The 22,903-nt window shown below is 44.6% G+C and overlaps 1 protein-coding gene across 1 annotated transcript in view; it reads right to left on the minus strand.

Moving 5' to 3' along the window:
• Positions 1-18,284, minus strand: part of LOC141107928 (putative Kunitz-type serine protease inhibitor) — a 30,544-nt gene extending 12,260 nt beyond the window's left edge. The window contains exon 1 of the mRNA XM_073598994.1: positions 17,800-18,284. Coding sequence (XP_073455095.1) covers positions 17,800-18,148 — 349 coding nt within the window. The 5' untranslated portion in view covers positions 18,149-18,284. The remainder of the gene's footprint in view (positions 1-17,799) is intronic.
• Between the last annotated feature and the right edge of the window lie 4,619 nt (positions 18,285-22,903).

A 22,903-nucleotide genomic window follows, 5' to 3' on the forward strand; every position in this document is an offset into this window, starting at 1 on the left:
AAAGTGTGACTAAACCCAGGACCCTGCATTCACTATAACTGGCCTCCCACAGTACACAGAACATGGAAAGACAATTTTTGTAAATATAAACTGCTAAATACCTTTTCTCATCAGCAGTATATATCAGTCCTGTGACTTCTATCAGTATCTGGTTAAAGCTTGTAGGAGTTTTCATTCTCCTCTGACTGTCTTATGAGGCTGCAGGACCCCTGACCCTATGTCTGGACAGTGCCAATTGGCCCTGTGCTGATCACATGCACAAAAAAAAAAAAAAAAAAACACACAACACAGACAACCCCCCCCCCCCCCAACTGAGCATGTGCAGAGGGCTGCAGGTGTGCAATCTGTACCATCAGCAGATGGATTGGGGACAGTGGAAGGATTAACCCCATAGGTTCTACGGTAAGTATAAAAAGCATGCTTTACTGTATTTACAGAATGATTTTACTGTTGTGGGTTTAGAAACACCTTATAACCTCAAATTTATTTGCTTGGACAAAGGTTTTAGACTCTTAGTCGTTTAGGGTACAAAAAAAAAAAAAAAAAAAAAAGTTATATAAAATATGGCACAACAAAAACGTACAGATGGGAAATTGTGTCATACTTTCAAATATACATTATGAACATAAATAAGCACCATAGACAATACATGACAGTTTTAATCTAAAATGCCAAAGAAAATGACCTTGGTATTTATGATGCAAATAAATGTTCTGCTTCACTAGAGACTGGAATGTATACGGTACGTTGTTTAATCGTCAAAGGAAATATAAAATAGCTACAAAGTAACAGCAACACTTAAAGCAACTGTAGATTACTGTAAATTACACAAACAGGCCTGACAGGTTTACACTGTCCTAAAGAGATCATAACAATCAAGCTGGGAAAATCCAAGAAATTAATGCATTTGGGTCAGCAGGGGCCGATTGTTTCCACGGCTGTATAGTCTGCTCAGGTTTTAATCATTTCCTTTACACAACATGGCTTGATGATACCTACAGACATAAAACCGTGGTCATTCAGACTGCCACCTCAGCATGCACAAGCAACCCTGATACTAAGCATATCTTTGGGGAACAATAGTAAAAGTCTGGGAAAATCTACAGCAAACATTCCTGTTTTTCTCTGGAGATCAGTTAGCCGGGGGAAGACAGCACTGGTCAGGAACACAACACACAATCATAGGGCCAGTCACCAATCTGACAATTACGGCCTGGATTAGGCCTGTAGCAGTATGTCATTTTTGAGATTTGCTTAGTGTTAGTGAACTAGTTGGCTCATTGGGAACAATCCTGGAAGTACACGGTCTGCTTTACATTTAAAATGTGTATGAATAGAGAAGTTGACCGAAGGGCCTGGTATGTTCTTGGAGGGGGAACCCATGCCGGTTTTTTATTTAAAATTTGGCGTGGAGTTCCAAGATTCATACTAAACACAGTGCTGGTATTGGCGGGGATCCAAGTCGGATCCCGTTAATTGAAAGTCGGACGTATGTCCACTTCAAGTCACAGGGCAAAGTCGGATCCAAAGTAGGATGACTGTCATGTCTTACCAGTGTGAACCCGGCCTAAATCAATGATTTTCTATGAGAGCTGTCTTAACTTGCCCAACACAAGTCGGTCTGACTTTGAAAAAGGTTGCTGCACTACTTTGGTCCAACTTGGGTCCTACTTCAGCCCATTGAATATCATTGAAGTTGGACCAAAGTAGGATCCTTGTCCTAACCATCCGACTTGTGACATCCAACATGGCGATTGCAGCAGCAGTAAAAAAAGGAATTTGTGTCACTCTGGGATTGTTTTGATTGAGATAGTACAACTTGTCCTTTGACCAAAGTCAGAGCAACATCTTATTTTGTTCTTTCAAGTCAGATGGAAGGAGGATCGATGTAGGACCGATGTCGCAGGGCAAGGTAGGATGACGGTGGTACAACAGTCGTGTCGTACCAGTGTGAACCCAGCCTAAATGACTTATTCCGGCCCACCCACGATTCCTGCTGAACTGATGGAAATTTGACCCACCTGTGGCCCTGTTGGGATCATCCGAGTTGACAAAACTTTAAATCTATAACTCAGGAGCTAGATGGAAAATGGTCAGCTGAACAGTGACTGCAGCCAATCAGATGTAGTCATTGTTCAGGTATTCTGGCAGCTGTGGGAGCAGCAGCTGTCCAACTACAATAGCCAGTAAGAGAGATTCCAACATCCATAAAGCTATTAAACCTAAAAAAAAAGGTGTATGGCTGGCATTGCCTCATCCATGCATTTGAAAGCTGAATAGTAAAAGAATCAGGCTGCTTGCAGCACCCTGTGGAGGAGTTGCACAACCTAGAGAAAATGAACTTGGAGCAGAACTATGGCTGTTGCCCTCTGCAAACACAGAACTTTTCATTCTCACACTGAAACGAAACGGTTTCTTTGGAGACCATTACAGTTTTGTTTCAGTTTTGAAAGTTAAGACTTAGGCCTCATGCACACGAGACGCTGGTGCAAACTCTGCTGAACACGTTTTTAAAAGCTGAAACCGGCGTTTAGAAACATCCGTTTTGCCCGTTTGCATGCCGCGTTTAACCGCATTTGCATCTAGAAGCGTCTGTATCTCGGGGCCACTTGGTGCTAGGAACTCCAAATTCAGTGTGCTAACAGAGTGGAACTAGCACAACAACATAGCTTGGGGTTCCTAGCTCCAATTGGCCCCGAGATACGTGGCCCCAAAGTCGGGTCGCAAAATGTCAAGCACTTCTGCAGCAGAGAATGACATTTTCCGACCTGAATTTGGGGCCCCATATCTCTGGGTCACTTGGTGCAGGAACCCTAAATTTGGTTATGTTATAGTGTTAGTCCCACTGCATTAGCACACCAAACTTGGGGTTCCTAACACTAAGTGGCCTAGAGAAATTATATATTTTTTTTGCTTCTGGAAAAACGAGGTTAAACACAACTGCCTAAAAACGCCAAAAAACGAGACTGTGTACATGGACACATAGGATAACATTGAATGGGTTTGGGGGCAGTTGAAAAAAAAAAGCGTCCAACTGCCTCTGAACGTGCGTTTAACAGCATCTCGTGTGCATGAGGCCTTAGGGCTCCTTCACACAGACGTGTACGGAGCCCGCTCTGCTCAGCAGGGGGATCGCTCCGTCGATCCCCGCTGAGCAGGAAGATGAGAGGTCCATCGCTGCACACTGCTCTCCTCTATGGGGGAATCGGATGAGGACGGACCGTAGAGTCCGTCGTCACCCGATCCGATCCACAGACGGATGGAAAAGTAGGTTTTTCCTCCGTCACACTTTTTTGGATCAGAGCGGGTCGGATGTCAGCGGACATGTCACCGCTGACATCCGGCGCACCATAGAGGTCTATGGAGCGTCCGTTCAGGTCCGCCTAAAAAAAAAAAAAAACTGACAGGCGGACCTGAACGGACAGTCCGTGTGGAAGAGGCCTTAAGTGAAAGGGACTGTCAAGAATAGGGTTGCACCGATACCATTTTAAGACCGATTACAAGTAGTGATATATTTTTTTTTTCCATAAGTATTCGCCAATACCGATTACAAATACTCTAATGAAATGTGACAGTGGCACCAATATGCAGCACTGATGACTCGTGGACTGTCAGTAGTTTATCTTTTTACAATGCTTTTTTTTTGGGGGGGGGGCGCGACTAAGGACAGATTCCCCAGTCCCTTTCTCAGCACCCTCAGCTGCAGTGAAGATGAATGGAGAGGAGCCGCGGTCTCAGAGTTTACGATGCTCAGTTATGAATGGGCAGAGTCAGTGATCACTGACTGTTCATGCAAAAAAGGAAGGAGCCGGTAAGTGACAGATGCTGACAGATTCAGGACAGGGCCCCATCGCCGCACAGATTGTCCCTGATCTTCCAGGTATCAAATTAGGCATCAGAGCATTTGCATAAGTACAAGTAAATGCAAATGCTTGGTATCGGTACAACCCTAGTCAAGAATAATTTAAATGCTAGTAAAGACATAAAAATACCCAATTTTTAGTGCTATTCACATTCCCAAAGGAAATCAGTGGTGGAATTAAATGGATCTGGGATATTAAGGGATCTGTGATCGCTGTGACCTTCTGACAGCTGATCACAGATCAGGGTAAAAAGCCAATCACAGCTGCTCTTTACCATGTGATCAGCTGTGTCCAGTCACAGCTGATCACATTGTAAACAGGATTTACCAGTTTACAGCAGTCCTCTCCTCACACTGACAGCACGTGAGGAGAGCTGGTAAGCGGCAATCCAAACAGGCCACATCTACACTGATAATCAGGGCACTGATCAGTGTCCCGATTATCCGTGCAGCCCCAACAGTGCCGCCTCATTAGCACATCAGTGAAGGAGAAAAAAAAAAAAAAAAAAAAAAAACCCTTTACAACCAAATCTAAGAAAAACAACAAAAAAAACAAAAACAAAAGTTTTACAATTTTTCGGTCCTTTTTCCCTTTGTTTAGCAAAAAATAAAAAACCCAGTGGTGATTAAATACCACCAAAAGATGATGATAAAAATATTTTTTGCATGACCGCGCAATTGCCAAAGTGTGACAGTACTGAAAGCTGAAAAAATTGGCCTGGTCAGGAACTAGGCGGGTGAAAGTGGCCAGTAGGTAAACCAAACATTTCATATTCCTGATGTGGCTTCTGTACCACGTACTTGTATGGAAAAGCATCCTGTTCTCTTTATATTGCTTCCTTTGTGTGAAATACTTGGTAAACCGGCCAATCCCTCTGCTTTCCTATTAAAAACTGACCACGGGAAGCAGGAGATCACACCGTGGTCAGTTCTCTGGCTATGCTTGGAGCTCAGCCTGCTCTCCTCCAATGATCAGACTTGTCCTGACACCCTTTCCTGCACAGCCATTCACTGGGAAGATCAGTGTGCTGCTCCTTCTCCCCCCCAGCTTTTATGCAGAGGGGAAAAATAAAACATTTAGAATTCTTTTTTTATACATATACACAATAGTTTTGCCTTTCATTTCTATTTAAAAGTGAATGGGTTGTTTCAGGCTCCATTCACACCTAGGCAATTTGAATCGCGGGCGCAATCATCGCGATTCTGCCCACAACTCCAAATCGCGGGGCTCGTTTGCGATGTCATTACCAATCTGTGCGATTTTGGCACTATGAAATGCACTGTAATCAATGCAAATCGCAACACGCAACACTGTCGCCCAAAAGAAGCTCCTGGTCTTTTGAGCAACAAGCTTTGCGTGTTGCGATTTATCGCAGCAAAAATTGCACTACGATTGAGGTGCTATTAAGAAGTAAACGTGCCCTGCAATTTGGAATCGTGGGCAGAAGAGCAGCTATTCAAATTGCCTACATGTGAATGAAGCCTTACAGGATGAGGGTTTACAATTACTTTAATCCTGACCCCACATACATACTGCATTATATAATAAAGCGTTGCGTCTTTTCCTGAACTCATTGGTCCACATAACTCTTATGGATGACTCTTCTAGCCTTATAACATTTCCATGTTTGTTTTTTTTCACCTGTTCAGAAGTTTTGTTTTAGCTGTTTGTTGCCCTGCCTACTGTACATAATAACCCATTATACACCGACACACCCAGCACACATGCTGCACCTTTTCTACTGAAAGTATTTATACACCCGAGTTTTATGGATTTATAGGTCTTGTGTATTCACCTTTTACATATGCCCACACCAGTACCTTAACATATCAGCTAAAGTTCGAATCTCAAAAGTAAAAATGTACAGTAAAAAAAAAAAAAATAATAGAAGCTGTAGGACAGGCCTATACGGATCTTCCTAAAATCTAGTATGGACAAGGCCTGCAGGAAAGTGCAAGTAAAATGTTGAAATGACGTTTTTACACCATTAAAAAAACTCAGTGATAAATTACAAGCCTTACTCTGCCCAGGGCCTCACAGTGTTACAAGTGATTGTAAAGTCTTGTTTTAACCATTTGCCTACTGGGCACTTAAACCCCCCTCCTGCCCAGACCAATTTTCAGCTTTCAGTGCTCTCACACTTTGAATGACAATTACTCAGTCATGTAATACTGTACCCAAAATGAATTTTTGGTCCTTTTTTTTTTCCATACAAATAGAGCTTTCTTTTGGTGGTATTTGATCACCTCTGGGCTTTTATTTTTTGCGCTATAAATGAAAAAAGACCGAAAAATTTTGAAAAAAAAACAAAAAACGCATTTTTCTTAGTTTCTGTGATAAAATTTTGCAAATTATTAATTTTTCTTCATGAATTTTGGCCACAATTTATACTGCTACATATCTTTGGTAAAAATAACCCAAATTAGTGGATATTATTTGGTCTGTGTGAAAGTTAGAGAGTCTACAAGTTATGGTGCAAATCAAAAAAATGATCACACCTGATGTACTGACGGCCTATCTCATTTCTTGCGACCCGAACAAGTCAGGAAAGTACAAATACCCCCCAAATGACCCCTTTTTTGAAAGTAGACAATCCAAGGTATTTAGTAAGATACACGATGAGGTTTTTGATGTTGTCATTTATCCCACAATTCTTTGCAAAAGATTTTTTTATTTTTTATTTTTTTCCCCACAAAATTGTCATTGTAATAGGTTATAGCGGTTCATGTGAGGAGGGAGAGCCGGCGATGAGAGATGATCTCATATGTTTACATATGAGATCATCTCTCATTGGCACCGCCGATCGCACTGTAAACAGCCGCTGTGATTGGCCGTTTACGGCGATCTGTGACTCGCTGTGTCCAAGGGACATGGCCAGCACAGAACTTCCCCGATGCGCGCCCGCGGGAGCGCACATCGCGGAAGTCAACAGCAGGACGTCCAGGGACGGCCACCCGGCAGTTAGCGTCCACGCTGCAGCCATCTTTCGGCTATAGCGCGGGCGCGAAGTGGTTAAGAAAAAAAAATATATATATGCATAAAAATTATTGCGGCGCTGAAAAGTTCAAAAATGAAATTGAAGAGTGGGAGGAATCCAATCACCAAATATATTGTGCAGATGTAGAAAGAGTCACTCGTCACCACGTGGTAATGTAGTCCGCTTACCAGAAGGTGTTAAGGATTAGGCATAGATGATAAATTCTCAATAGCATCCAGCAAATCCAGCCCACTGGAACCCCTCATCAGACCACAACATCCGTGGGATTTCCTTCACATATAAACATCTCCCAATGGTCACTTCAGAATTAGGCATTCAGGCATGTAGTCATCATATATCCGAGAAAAGAAAATGAAGGACCCATAGTGAAGCCTGTAATGATAGGCAGGCTGACATCCGTACGCTGATTGCTGCAGCCGTTTGTTCCTATCATTGATGCATGCCATTTTAAGCTTCAACTGTAAGTTACTACAATAAAAGTTTTTTTATCTATCATTACGGAGTGACTCTTTCTACATCTGCACAATATATTTGGTGATTGGATTCCTCCCACTCTTCAATTTCATTTTTGAACTTTTCAGCACCGCAATAATTTTTATGCATGTGACTTTTTGTTTGTTATCTACGAACTTTGCTGGCCGCTTGCTTTTTTCAGTTCAGCGCAAATTTTTACTTGTTTTATGCCATTATTGTTTTAAAAAAATATATATATCCCAAAAACAAACAGTTTTGCACAGAGCAGCCCAGATCCTCCTCTTCTCGGGTCCCTCTTTGGCCCCTCCCTCCTGTTAAGTGCCCCCACAGCAAGCAGCTTGCTATAGGGGCACCCGAGCAGAGTCACAGCTCCCTGTGTCCATTCAGACATGGAGCTGCAGCCCGGCCCCACCCCCTCTTATTGGCTGGCTGTGGCAGGAGCCAATGGCGGCTCTGCTGTGTCTCAGCCAATCGGGGAGGAGAGTCCCAGACAGCTAACACTCGTGGACATCGCTGGAGAGAGATGGGGCTCATGTATTAGGGGGTGCTAGGGAGGCTGCCGCACAGGTTTTTTTTATCTTAATGCATAGAATGCCTTTGCAACACCTGTAAAGGCCTCTGGAAAACCAGTGGCATCTATAACAGTGTCTATGCATTAGTGCTAGTGTTGGAGAAAAATGACCCGTCTATTAAAGAATATGTAAACTCAACATTTGAAATTCCCGATGTGTCTGCTGTACCATGTACTTGTAAGAAAAAGTATCCTGTTCTTTGTATTGCTTCCTTTGTGTGAAATTCCTGGTGTACATGCCAGTCCCTCTGCTTTCCTATTCAAAAAACTGTCCACACTAAGCAGGAGAACACATGATGGTCAGTTCTCTAGCCATGCTAGGAACTAAGCCTGCTCTCCAATGATCAGTCTTGTCCAGCCTGAGATCTGTGTGTTTAACATTTCCAAACTGGAACTGAAAAATACTTTAAAAGCTTTAACGAACCAGCTCCAAGGTTGGCTGTACACACTGTTCTTATTTATACAAGCGAACAAGGTCTAAGGAAGCATTGTTCTGTTAAGCAAACACATGGAATTCAGTAATAAAAAATACACCAATAAATAATATCAAGCCTAATTAGGCTACCCAACGGTTCTATCTGGCATCCTTAGAAGCACGTGGCTCACTAAACCGTTGTGATCTCACACTTAGTAAATCAGCGGTTATGCTGTATAGCAAACATCCACAAATACCTGCACACGCTCTATTTTTCACTGTTCCAGAAGCTGCCACACCTTACATCAATGACTAAATTGTCCTGCCTTTCCCGTCTCTCTATTGGTCGGTGAGGCTGCCCATCACACTTGGCAGTCAATCAATCAGCAGACACTAAGGTGAGACCAGAGTGCAAACATGAAATCTCTGGTTGGACATACAAGCTGGCACTTGGACGTGCCCGCTATACAGTCTGCTGGCCAATTTCATAAAACAAGAATTCAAACATTCTTACGTAACAGCAGACATCTGCATAACTATTGGTTTTGGTAAAGGTCATAAAATTCTGCTCGTCTTCAGTTTAAAGCAAAGGGAACAGAAACTGACGATTCCTGCTATGATTATCTACATCACAATCTCAGATGAGGAAGAAGCAGCAAAACTCAGAGCTTCAGTTGAAATAAAATTCTGATCCCACAGTACAGATGACTTCCCCGTGTAGGACCAGGGGCAGACTGACAACTCATGGGGCCCCCGGGCAATAGGAGATTATGGCGCCCCCGGGCAATCAGAGATTATGAGGCCACATAGTATACACACACTCTATACAATCACAGTATACACAGTGTCCCTGGTCCATACTGTCCCCGGTTTTACTGAGGCTGGCAACCCTGATGGGGCCCCCTAGTGGCCCAGGGCCCTCGGGCAGTGCCCGAGTGGCTCAATGGTCAGTCCGCCCCTGTGTAGGACATCTACAAAGCATGGGGGAATAGTATACTAAGGGATTCATTTAAAAAACAGGAAATACTACTGTAAATCAAGTGCAACATTTTATACTGCATACATTCCATTTTCCCATATCTCCCAATGCAACACAGATTGCAAAAAGGGGAGAGTTATAACCCCTCTTTACTCCATCCAAAAAGAAAAGAGAAACAAAATGTGCCTTTAGGCTGGGCTCACATATGCTACGGCCATGGCTCACAGCATGGCGTGTCCCTGTTCACCGAATCAAGTCCGAATTTTTACCTGAATTGTAACCAAATACATACAGGGCCCTTTCCAAATGTAGACCACGGCCGCCCCAGAGCTGTGTGAATCGGCTCCATTGAGAGACGGGCACACTCCTGTCATGTGAATTGGATGCGGGGAAAACCCACATCCAATTCACATGTATGGGAACCCAGCCTTAGTTCTACTTTACCAGCATAAGCTCCATCAGATGTAGAATGATTAGAAAACAGCAGTCAGCAAAATCTTTCATAACCACTTGACCTCCGGAAGATTTACCCTCCTTCATGACAGGCCATTTTTTGCGATACGGCACTGTGTTACTTTAATGGACAATTCCACGGTCACACAATGCTGTAACAAATAAAAGTTGTGTCATTTTTTCAGGGTGGATTTAATTTAAATCAAGTTGATTTAAATCACTAGTAAAAAGGCTTGGATTTAATCAGAATTTTTAAAGAGCAACTGTCATCTCTGTCCTGCAGCAGCTCTTCCTCTGACCCGCTGTTGACTCACCGAGAGCCTCATTCACTTTAATGGGACGGCTGGTGATGCGGCAGTGATACAAGGTGAGGGACGTGGCGGCAGCAGGTGAGTGGATGCCCGCTAACAGGCGCTGCCATGATGGATCTGAAATGACCGGCGCTCTTTAAATGTAAGGGCTTATTCTTGCAGTTGCTGGTAGTTAGAATCTTTAATATTTGCAAACAAAATGAAGACTTCCTATTTAGAATAATAAGTTGTCAGGTTAGTAAAACAGCGATATCAGAACCGATTCAATCAGTTTGTAGCGTACGTAGATTTGTAAAACAATGGAATAAAAGGAATATTCCTGAACTTTGGTTTATCTCATGGTTACTGTGAAATTGTGTGAATGCATCAATGCAGTGCATGTTATCTCAGCTTGCAGAGCTTGGATTCATTGACTGAGTTTACCAAAAATGTAAGTTATGCAGAATATACAGCCTCATGCTACGTAACTAAGCTCAATTTTATGCTCAATAAACAAAATTATTAATGCATCTTAAATAGAAAACCATCTTTAGATAGATTTGTACTCCAAAAGCATTTTATTAAAATTAAAAAATCAGATATAAATTAAAGAAATCTGATTTTTTAAATCATTGATTTTTATCCACCCCGATTTACTCACATTTACCAGCATAAAATGATGCTGAAAAACTCCTCTGACCACAGGTTTGGGTCATTTTTTTATGCCCCCGAATGCTGATCTAAAATACAGTTGTAAATGATACAATGTGCTTTCAGAGGCATGAAAAGAGAAAAAAACAAAAAAAACAAAACAAAAAAAAAACACCTAGGTGCCTCTAATAGCAACTTTTTTTCTGCCTGCATGCACGAGCCCTTAAAGAGATTCTAAAAGGAAAAAGTTTTTTTTTTTTAAAACAGTTTTGCTTACCTGCTCTGTGCAGTGGTTTTGCACAGAGCAGCCCCCGCCAGCGGTCCTGGCTTCTCGCCTAAGTGTACTCAACAGCAAGCCTCTTACTATGAGGGCACTCCTGCAGGCCTCGTTACCGAGCCACACTCTGTGTCCATTCACACACAGGGCTGCTCGGCCCCAACCTCCGCTCTCTCCTCACTGGCTGTGATTGACAGCAGCAGAAGCCAATGGCTTCCACTGCTGTGTGAGCCAATGAGAAGAGTGAGACCGGGGAGAGCCGCCACTCTCACGCCCATCGCTGGACTGAGATCGGTCTCAGGTTAGTATATGGGGGGCTAAGGGGGCGCTGCACCCAGAGGGCTTTTTACCTTTGTTCATAGAATGCACGAAGGCAAAAAACTTAAAGGGGTTGTACACCTTCGTGTTTTTCCACCTTCATGCATCCTATGCATGAAGGTGAAAAAACACCTGTCAGTGAAAGCCCCTCTAGCCCCCCCCGTTTTACTTACCTGAACCCTCAAACTTGACCCGGCGGGGATGCGCTGTCTCTTCCCAGGGTTTTCAGCTCTTGATTGGATAGATTGATAGCAGCACAGCCATTGGCTCCTGCTGCGGTCAATCAAATCCAATGATGCGAGCGCTGGGGGGGCTGCATTCGGCCTCTATGGACTCGGGAGCATGCCCACAAGGTAACCCCCTCGGGGACCCGCTTCTCCTAGGAGGTTATCAGTGGAAGTTTGAGATGGGAGGAAAGATCAAGGACATCAAACACACCAGACAACTCTGGGTCTTATTACAGCAATCTGCCAACAATGGCCAATGTAGGCATGTGCTTTTGTGGTTGGACTAGGTCTTCCTCAATTATGGTACATGGCAAATATCAAATCATTTCATCGATTCCAGTTACATTCTTCTGTTGCACACATACAGGTTTTTGTAAGTTGCGGCTGGAATTGCCTTGCGTAATGTAAGGTGTGCTATACATTTCTAATTATCAGATGAATTATTTCCAGATACATCGAACCCAGCATTCATTACAGCCTATAAATCCATAGCAAACTTTTAGCCAATCAGCATTCACTTAATATATCTACACGACAGCAAAGGATACACAATTGCATTTTTAAGTGTGTGGTCATTGTGCAACTATGTCTATTGTTCCCACATGATTCAGAGGTTTGGCAGGGACAAGGAATATCTGCACCATCACAAATATCTAGATATTGGAAATGGAGCTGTTGGTAGCCAGGCTCAACCCATAGGTATTCTGTCATGTTGGAATAACTTTGCTATTACTTCTAAATACACAACAGCAGACACAACAGGAGTCATGCTGTAAACCTGCGGTTATCACACTTCCTCCTCCGGGGTGACCACATTTCCTGGATCTGGCCTAAAGCAAACCTGTCTATATCTAACACTGTTCCTCTCATCCTTAGTAACTGTGTTATATTCCTCAATGCTTCCCATTGCGTTCATGTAGCCCCCTGATCTTGGCCTTCCACTTTGTCCCTCCAAGAAAACGTCAAACCAAGTAGGGGGCATTAAAACTATCTAAAGCCCTAATTTTTGTTTTTGGATAGAGTGGTGAGGAGTTAACTTGCAAAAGTTTTTATTGCTGTCTACATCCATGCCGGATAGATTCACCCACATTGTTCTGGAAACCATTGTCACCAAGACTGAAGAAAGAGGGAAGAGCGAAATCTGAGTACGCTTGTTCGGGGATGAGGGTATTAACCTCACTTTGGGGAGATTTTCATTCACTTCCTGTTGTGTCTACAGGACAGGAAGCGAAGGGAGATCCCTTACAATGGCATACAGATGGCCAAAGCAAAAACAAAAAACACACCAAACGGTCATGGGTTTTAATCCTTTCCTACTCTTACAATTTAAAAAATAAATAAATAGGGGGGGGGGGGGGGTGCAATTAGTGACCCCCTAGAAAATGCCAGTCACCTGGCTGCCCCAACCACCGCCCTCGCCAATGACTTAATTACTCTGGCTTTCCTGATCTGGATGCTTGCTTTGGGTCAGGGATGTCAGAAGCCCAAATCTTCACTCTTGTTGCAAGTGACTCAAAGTACTGAAGCAAAAGTAAATGCATGACAGCCAGAAAAGTAGCATTTTTAGAAGGAGCAGCCAGCAACATCAGCCTCCGTTTTCACTTTTAGGAATGGTTTCAATGAACGCCCAACAATAGACCTCTCCCTAGCTTGTAGGCAGTGGGGAGCCCAAGCCCTCCAACACACAAATCAAGGCCCATAGGATCAGGAGCTACCCTGGCAAAACTGGAAGGATCTGGCCAGTAACAAAGTTACTAGATTGTGCTATGGTTTTATTGAAATAGAATTAGAGTGGAAATCTTACAACTAGGGATACTGGCTCCAATAAAAACTATCGAAGGGGTAGTTTACACTGGCAGCAGCCCTTATGGCCCAATCTAATGCAATACGTGGAGGGTCACTTTTTAGAGGGCATTTGAATGGTGTCTGGGAGGAGATATTTTGATTGCCTCCTCACTTCCTGTTTTAACCCTGAAAACACAGCATCGCTGCATGGGCTGCGTTCTATCCCACTGAACGCAACAGGGGGTATCATTTTTTGCTGCAGCCACAAAGCATTGCAGCTGTGGCACGTGAAAAGCCCTTCTCTAGCCACTGTGTTAGGTTAAGAGGGTGGTAACACCGCAGCTCAACCATCCATTTTTACTGCCAACCCCCCTCCCCTTTACTGCCTGTATGTATGAATGAGTTCACACCACATGCAGTCCTGTGCATTTTTTCTGCAGTAAAAATGCATGGAAAGTAGGTTATATGGTTTCCAATGGCACAGTTCACACCAGTGCAGTCAATTCCAGAAAAAAAACAAAAAAAAAAAAACAAAAAACGCATCGACGTGCTGGAACACATCAAAAACACAGCGGACCACAGTACAGGAAAAAAGCAAAAAAAACAACAACAAAAAAAAAAAAAGCGCATCTGGAAACGCATTATAAACGTGCATGCAGAAACACATCAAGAACAGACCTGGAGTGTGTTTGTGGTGTGAACCAGCCCTTAAAGGTTTCCACTCACAGCTGTGTCTTCAGGACAGGAAGTTCAGAGAAAAAAAAAAAAAAAAAAAAAAAAAAGGTCCCCCAATGTGACACAGATGACACAAAAGGACCGGGATTTTAACCATTCCCTGTTACCACAAAAATAAAAGTCTTTGGCTTCAGATTTACTTAAAGTGCAGTTCTGCCTTTGAAAAAAAAATATTAAAGTCAGCAGCAACAAATACTGCAGCTGCTGACTTTTAAAATAAGGACACACCTGTCCATGGCGCCTGCAATGTCCTCACCCGAAGCCGACCCATCCCTCAGCTCCGGGTGGAGGTGCCGGCATTGCTAGTAAGGGAATCAGGAAGTGAAGCCTTGCTGCTTCACAGCATGGTTCCCTACTGCGCATGCGTGAGTCGTGCAGGGCGTTCCGAGAGGTCCCTGCTGTCTTCTGGGACGGAGGAGGGGACGGACATGGCGTAGAACGCCCCGGATACTGCGCCAAATACCTGTATTAGACAAGTATCCCCTCCCCCCCTGAAAGGTACCAAATGTGACACTGGACAGTGGAAGTTCAGTTTTTGGGTGGAACTCCGCTTTAAACCACCTCCCTACTGCCATATTGTTAAAAAAATAAAATAAAATGAGAGATAGAGAGATAGAGAGATAGAGAGATAGAGAGATAGAGAGATAGAGAGATAGAGAGATAGAGAGATAGAGAGATAGAGAGATAGAGAGATAGATATATATATATATATATATATATATATAGATAGATAGAGAGAGAGATATATCTATCTATCCCCTTTCTCCTATAAGCATAGCAAATAAAAATGCCAGGGCAGTACACACCCACCTCCAAATAACCCTTTTCAGAAAGTAAACACTCCAAGGTGATCTCATCGGTTGGCACAATGATTTGGAAGTGAAGAAACATGCTGGTATTGGAGGTGGATCTGATCATGGAGTCTTGTAATGGTGCACCAGGTACAGCGCAGCATTGAATAGGCTGTACACAGTTTTGTAATGGGGGATGAAGGGGTTAGTGTTTGGATGTGCAGGATAAGGGGATGTGAAGGATTAACATACAGGTCACATAGAGATAAGATGCAGATCTACATTAAACATGATGGTTCAGTTCACTTCCATGAACGGGCACATCAGCTGCCCAAGGGCAATTTCTTTACAAGTGGCACTTCAGAAATAGCTGGCCATCTCCACACTGTTTTTTTTTTTTTTTTTTTTTTTTTGTATAGTAAAAAAATAAAATCCAGTGGTATTTAAAAAGAGAATTAAACGATTTTTTTTTCTCTTGAGATCTATACTTACCTAGGTGGATGCAACATCGTACCCCCGGAGCCTCTGCAATGGGAACCGAGCGATTGAACACTGCTGATCGCTCGAATTTTAGAGCTCCGTGTGCAGAGAGCTGCAGACTGTCACAGCTCATCTTCCTCCTTGCTCATTGGAGCGCTGGGCTGTAGAGGGGGCGGAGCAGCCGCCTCAGGCTCTCAGTGGCTCGCTGAGAGCCCAAGTCGGGTGTCAGTCCAGGCACCTGGCAAATCCAGACTTGATTGTGGGGATGACGCGGTGCCTGGACTGATACCTGTGATGTCAGCAGAGAGCGGACTTCAGCCCACTCTGCGGAAAATGGGTCACAGGCCTGCAAAACTAACTGCACTCCTGTGATCCATTGAAGTACAGCCAAACCAGCTTTGGCTGGACTTCTCCTTTGAATAGCACCAAAAGAAAGCTCTCCGTTTAAAAAAAAAAATTATATAAAATGCATTTGGGTACAGACAGAGTAATTGTCACACTATCAGAGCACTGAAAATGTCCTGGTAATAAAGGGGTGTACACAGCATGTTACTCAAGTGATTCAACACACAAACAATGTTACATTTTGGAATTTTAGACAAACTATGTATCGTGCAACATCACTGTGTTGAGAGGCCTCGGGTTCAGGGATGAGGGGCGCTATACTCTGGCCTGCATAACACCCATATTTTTAGTCGGGGGGAGCGCCTTGAGGCCTGTGGGCGATATGGATTACTGAACAGAAAATAATATAATATAATATATATATTCTATCCTATGTTGCTAGTTCACAGGGGGAAGTTGGTTTCTGTCTAGCTCAGACAAGCAACTTAAAAGTAAAATTGAAGACTAAACCCTTCTAGTCTTAAAACAGTCATCGTCAGCCCCCCTCCTAACATCTAGGGCAGTGGTCATCAATCCTGTCCTCAGGACCCACTGACAGGCCAGGTTTGCATGATAACTGAAATACATCACAGGTGATATCATTTGCTGCTCAGTGATTACAGTATTCTAGTCTGCATCTCCCCAAGGTCATACTTAAAACCTTTCCTATTAGAGGGTCCTGAGGACAGGAGTTGAGAACCACTGATCTAGGGTGACTAACCGATGTAAACAATATCTATATACTCATTTCAGTCTGCTCCAGTCCAGCCACGTGACCTGGCTCTCCTGTGTCAGAGAGCGCCAACAATGGATGGACCATTGAAGCCTATAGGTCAGTGATGGCGAACCTTGGCACCCCAGACGTTTTGTAACTACATTTCCCATGATGCTCCACTACACTGCAGAGTGCCAGAGCATCATGGGAAACGTAGTTCCAAAACATCTGGGGTGCCAAGGTTCACCATCACTGCTGTAGGTGATGTCACCACTCCAGGCATTCCCAACTACTGAGCGCTTCCTCCTCTCCCCTGCAGGTGCCGCTGACTGACAGGGAATCAAGTGACCGGACTGGCTCAGGGTAAAAATAGGTAAGTATATACAACTTTCTTACACAGGTTACCATAGGTGTTAGGAGGGCGGAGGGAGCATTTTTACGACTACTTAGAATTCCAAGCTAAACCTACTTCAATGCAATCTGTTGCCCGTCAGTTCTTCAGGAATATCTGAATGGAAGCTCATTATTAGTATATGGGCAGGTGGATGAAATGGACATGTGCCTGTTAACAGTCAGTTACGTCCGAAAAAAAAAAGAAAGAAAAGGGGAGGGGAAAAAAAAAAAAAAAAAGGGAAAGAAAAAAACTTTTTTTTTTTTTTTTGGGGATCTAAACGTGACAGATTGCAGGTGGGAAAAAAAAACAAAAGTAAACGGGTGCATGTTTCTTCCCATAGACCTAACATGGGGGTCCAGATTCAGGCTGGAGCCAACACCCAATGGACAATTAGCTCCGTCTTCCTTGGATTCAGCAAGGAATCTGTTCATGGATCCCCCGCCACCCATGTGAAGAGGACCATCAATTCAGCCGTCTAAGTGGTCTGAGGCCATTAGGCTTATCCTTAGACAAGTCACAGATGAATCGATTTTTATCTCGGGTTGCAGGAAAGAAAAGTCACTTGATTCCCTCATCAGTTAGTAGGAATGCCTCCCGCAGGGCTATTGTATTCTGGGGGTCACAGGGAGCCTTCCTGAATAACAATACAATGATTACTGATAGCGGCTGTAGCCAGTGGTGGTAATCACACGCAGAAAAGCCGAACAGGCTGGTTGTACCCAAGTTGATCAATGGATGATACAATCAGCCTGCCCATAGATGGATCGATATTTGGCCGGTCCCTACTGAACCAGCTGAATTTTGATCCATGTATGGCTGGCTTTAAAGTGCATCTAAGAGAGGATTTCGTCTCACTTCCTGTTGTGTCAGCAGGAAAGGAAGTGAAGGGAAATCTCACATGGGGGCCCAGACTTCAAGAAAAAAAAAAAAACCAAAAAAAAAAAAAACCAAAAAGAACCCCACACATTTAACCAATCCCTATTCTATTCAAGTCATTACCTTCCTGCTGGGGCTGGATCCCCGCGTCCACTTTACGGTAGGACCTGGTCTCCTCCTGGGCGGTCAGTTGGCACATGTTGAACCCTTTGACGCTGCAGCGGAGGAGATGACACGTTCCATTGGACAGCACGGCCAGGTCACAGTCGGACTTCCCGCAGCACTGCCTCCAGCAGGCTTCATCAGACTCCACGTTCTCCGCCTGCAGAACTTTCACTCCGAAGGCAGCGGGGGCCTCCACATCCACCAGACCGAAGCCTTCCACCACCTCAAAGCCCTTACATGTTAAGTTTGACTCTGCCAGGGCCAAAGGGAGCAGAACGAGGAGTAACCCGCGGAGCCAGGCCGCCATTGCTGTGATGTCCGCGTAGGCGGGGATTAGTCAGTGACGTCACTCGGTGGGCACGCTGCTGTAAAGCGGACGCTTCCCTCGCTGTGCTGACTTTGGGGGCGATACCGCGCGCTACTTGCCACTGAGTCTCTCACCCCGTCTACGACTCTCCGTATTACAGGACAGATGACCCGCTCTCCTTCCTCACAGTCACCTCGGTCGCGTCACTAGCGAATCTGCAAATAACTCGACCAGACTTCTGTGTTTCCTCAATAAGTACCGCCCCCTTTACGTCACCACAGGTAAATGAACAGCGGGTGCGTCTCGCCTCCTTTCCTGTCGTCCCACAGGTAGATGAAGAGCGGACACGCCTTTCTCTCCTTCCCATCCCGCCCCACCCCTTACGTCACCACAGGTAACCTAGTTAGCGGGCACCGCCTTCCTCTCCTCCCCCTGCCAGCTGCTGTGCAGGTAAGGTGGGCGGGGTCACCGCATTGTTTTCCTGTTTATCTCACACTCCTCAGCCTTCTCCCTCCTCCCCCCTCTTCCGGTCTGAGAACCAGTTTCAGGTGGTGGAGGAGGTGGGGGGTTAGTTTCAGTGTCCTATAGCAGGGATGTCATTAGTCACCATTTCGCACACAATGGTGTTCTCTCACCCGGGGCTTCCTGCCCACCATTCATTATCTGTGTGCAATGGAGGCTCATTACTGATGATATGTATTGTATGAAGAGGAGAGTCATAAACGTCTGGAGGGGGTTCAATCATTTGTGTATTGGGGGGACACACAGGAATGAGGACTTTACTGACAGTGTCAGCCATTCATCAACCTTCACAAATAAAATCATTAAAGTCAGGGCCGGCCCAAGTCATTGTGCTGCCTGGGTCCAAGAATGAAATGCTGCCCCCCCCCCCAAAAAAAAATCATGCCCACCAAAAGGCCCCCACATTCATTATTATATTTCATGATAACTAAAATAAAATTGATCGGAAAATCTGATTAAAAATGCCAAAAATCCATTCCCTTTTCCCCTAACTTTTACACAAACCAATCAGTATACACTTATTGCAATTTTTTTTTAACCAAAATTATGTAACAGAATACATATTGGCCTAAACTGATGAAGACATTTTTTTTTTTTTTTGGAATATTATAGCAAAAAATTAAAAAATATTGTTTTTTTTTTTTTCAAAATTGTCGTTCTTTTTTTGTTTATAGCGCAAAGAATAAAAACCGCAGAGGTCATCAAATACCACTAAAAGAAAGTTCTATTTGTGGGAAAAAAGGACATCAATTTTATTTGGGTACAACGTCGCACGACCGCGCAATTGTCAGTCCGACCCCTTTCACACTGGGGCGGTTTGCAGGAGCTATTGCGCTAAAAATAGCGTCTCCAAACCGACCCAAAACAGCCACTGCTGTGTCTCCAGTGTGAAAGCTCTGAGGGCTTTCACACTGGAGCGGTGCGCTAGCAGGACGGGAAAAAAGTCCTGCTAGCAGCATCTTTGGAGCGGTGTATACACTACTTCTGCCCATTGAAATCAATGGGGCAGTGCGGCTATACCCCTTTTAACCCTTTCTCGGCCGCTAGCGGGGGATAAAACCGCCCCGCTAGCAGCCGAATACCGCCGCTAAAACGACCTTAAAGCACCGCTAATAATAGTGGAGCTATACCGCCAACGCACCTCCCGCCCCACTGTGAAAGGGGCCTTAAAGTAACGCAGTGCCGTATCGCAAAAAATGGCCTGGTCATTAAGGGGGCAAATCTTCCAGGGCTGAAGTGGTTAATCAGGGCTGGGCAAGTCCCTCTCAGGTTCTCATGTCCCATACAAACTTGTGATATGTGACAGTGTACTTCCAGTACTCGGATTCTGACTCCTGCAGACAATGCTGCTATGGGGAACTCACTGGTGGCAGAATAACAGGGTGAGGGGTCAATGCCGAGCCCCCAGAACATGGACACAGCGACAGGCAGGCTGCAACACCTCAGGCAGCAGCAGGTGCTGTGCAGAAGGACTGTGGACAGCCCACACTTAGGGACAGCTCTCTTCAGACGTGGTCCCTTCCCTCAGGCTCTGAGCCACGCTGAAGAAGATGGAAGAGGTGGTTGGGTGGAGGCAGAGCTAATTGACTAGGCACGGAGGCTGAGCGCTCTGAATGCTGGGGGCAGCCGCGGCCTCTGACGTCACTGGTTGATAGATGCCGGGCGGCAAGCACTTCTAGCAACCAGTGCAGCGCATAGCCAACCAGGATTGGCCCTACTCCTGCTGACTGATCTGACCTCCTCCTGACAGGTAGGGTATGGCTGGGCGGCTACTAAGGTACGGGCATAGGCATAGGCGTATATATATATATATATATATACAGTATATTGTGAAAAGTATGGGGACATCTACTTTTACACGCACATGAACTTTAATGGCATCCCAGTCTTATGCCCCGTACACACGGTCGGATTTTCCGATGGAAAATGTCCGATCGGAGCGTGTTGTCGGAAATTCCGACCGTGTGTGGGCTCCATCGGACATTTTCCATCGGATTTTCCGACACACAAAGTTGGAGAGCAGGAGATAAAATTTTCCGACAACAAAATCCGTTGTCGGAAATTCCGATCGTGTGTACACAAATCCGACGGACAAAGTGCCACGCATGCTCAGAATAAATAAAGAGATGTAAGCTATTGGCCACTGCCCCGTTTATAGTCCCGACGTACGTGTTTTACGTCACCGCGTTTAGAACGATCGGATTTTCCGACAACTTTGTGTGACCGTGTGTATGCAAGACAAGTTTGAGCCAACATCTGTCGGAAAAAATCCTAGGATTTTGTTGTCGGAATGTCCGAACAAAGTCCAACCGTGTGTACGGGGCATTAGTCCGTAGGGTTCAATATTGAGTTGGCCCACCCTTTGCAGCTATAACAGCTTCAACTCTTCTGAGAAGGCTGTCCACAAGGTTTAGGAGTGTGTCTATGGGAATGTTTGACCATTCTTCCAGAAGCGCATTTCTGAGGTCAGGAACTGATGTTGGATGAGAAGGCCTGGCTCGCAGACTGCACTGTAATTCATCCCAAAGGTGTTCTATCGGGTTGAGGTCAGGACTCTGTGCAGGCCAGTCAAGTTCTTCCACCCCAAACTCGCTCATTCGGGTCTTTATGGACCTTACTGGTCCAAATCATTTGGTGGAAGGGGGATTATGGTGTGGGGTTGTTTTTTTCAGGGTTTGGGCTTGGCCCCTTAGTTCCAGTGAAGAGAACTCTTAAGGCAGTGGTTCTCAACCTGGGGGTCGAATGACGTTTTGCCAGGGGTCACCAAATCCTGGGCTGTCCCTGAAGCCTGCACCACTCTCCCAGCCTTTTTGCAGCTGCCCAGCAGGGCTATCTCTGGAGCCTGTGGCCATCCAGCTGAGCTATTCCTGGAGCCTGCGGCCGCCCACTCTGCCTCTTCACCTCAACCCATTCAGTTCATGGCATGGCTGGGGTGCAGAGACTAGAGGTCAGCTGACTGGGGAGGAATGTGAAGTGGGAGGGGCTGAAGGAGACCCCATCGCCTGATTTTGGCATAGGTGTCACTGCTAGGAGACACCACAAAGTCGGAGACACAGTGAGTAACACTACCTGTGATTATAGTTGCCATTAAAAGTCCCCACTACAGTTCTCAGATCAGCAGATGACCTTCATCAAGAGCACCTAAGTTTACTGATCAGAACTCCCCCCAGCAATGCCACTCATCCCATTACCCCCACCCCCACCCCACCAAGGAGTAAGTGAAGGAATAAAAATAGAGAATACATGGAAGGGAGAGTAAAAGAGAGGGAGGAACAAAGAAAAAGGGAGAGAAAGAATAAGAGAACAAGTAAGATGGCTAGAGAGAGGATAGATTAGGATAGAGAGATAAAAGGGAAAGAAAGGATAACAAAGAGAAAGAGTGGTACATCCTAAAATGTACCATAAGGGGTTTTAATACTGTACGAGTGGAAGGGACTCAGAGAGTGCTAAATGTCCGGGGGTTAGGGGCACAAATTGTCTTGCCTTGGGTGCTGACAACCCACGCTACAAAAATAATTTTACTGTTAGGGGTCCCCACAACTTGGGACATTTTATCAAGGGGTCACAGCACTAGACAGGTTGAGAACCACTGTCTTAAGGTGTCAGCATACCGATACATTTTGGACAATTTCATGCTCCCAACTTTGTGGGAACAGTTTGGGGATGACCACTTCCTGTTCCAACATGACTGCGCACCATAGCAAGGGTGGTGGAAAATGTACTTCAAGTGCAAAAATTCACATTATAAAAGTAACTAAAACATAAAATTAAGTGTAACAATCTAAAAAATAAAAATTCCAAAGTGATATAATGGTTTGAACCTCCCAACTAAAAAGTTGTTGCACTTGAGGTTAATCTGTATAGCCAATATCTATAGGAGGGGTTTCCACCATCCCTGCTAAGTTTCATACTATACAGTATGTCTTATTTTCAGTTTGTGCATTTTATGTGAAGTTGCATGTCAGAGACCGGTAGTTGTAATATTGAAGCCTATTGAGATTTCCATACATAGAGGATTCCACCATTATTGTTAAGTTACTGATCAGTAAGTTAGCACTGCACTTTTTTTTTTTTTCGTGGTGTGGGAAGTAGTGTGGTGATTACCTATTATACTAAATATCAGCATGTGGAATTAATACACATCAACAGATTTCGGTTGTGCCCCCCACCCCCATGAATAATGTGCCTGGCTGCTGAGTTCATCACCTCATCCCTGCACTCAGTGCACTGATT

Source organism: Aquarana catesbeiana, linkage group LG09 (genome assembly GCF_042186555.1).
Source record: "Aquarana catesbeiana isolate 2022-GZ linkage group LG09, ASM4218655v1, whole genome shotgun sequence".
NCBI classification, from domain to species: Eukaryota; Metazoa; Chordata; class Amphibia; order Anura; family Ranidae; genus Aquarana; species Aquarana catesbeiana.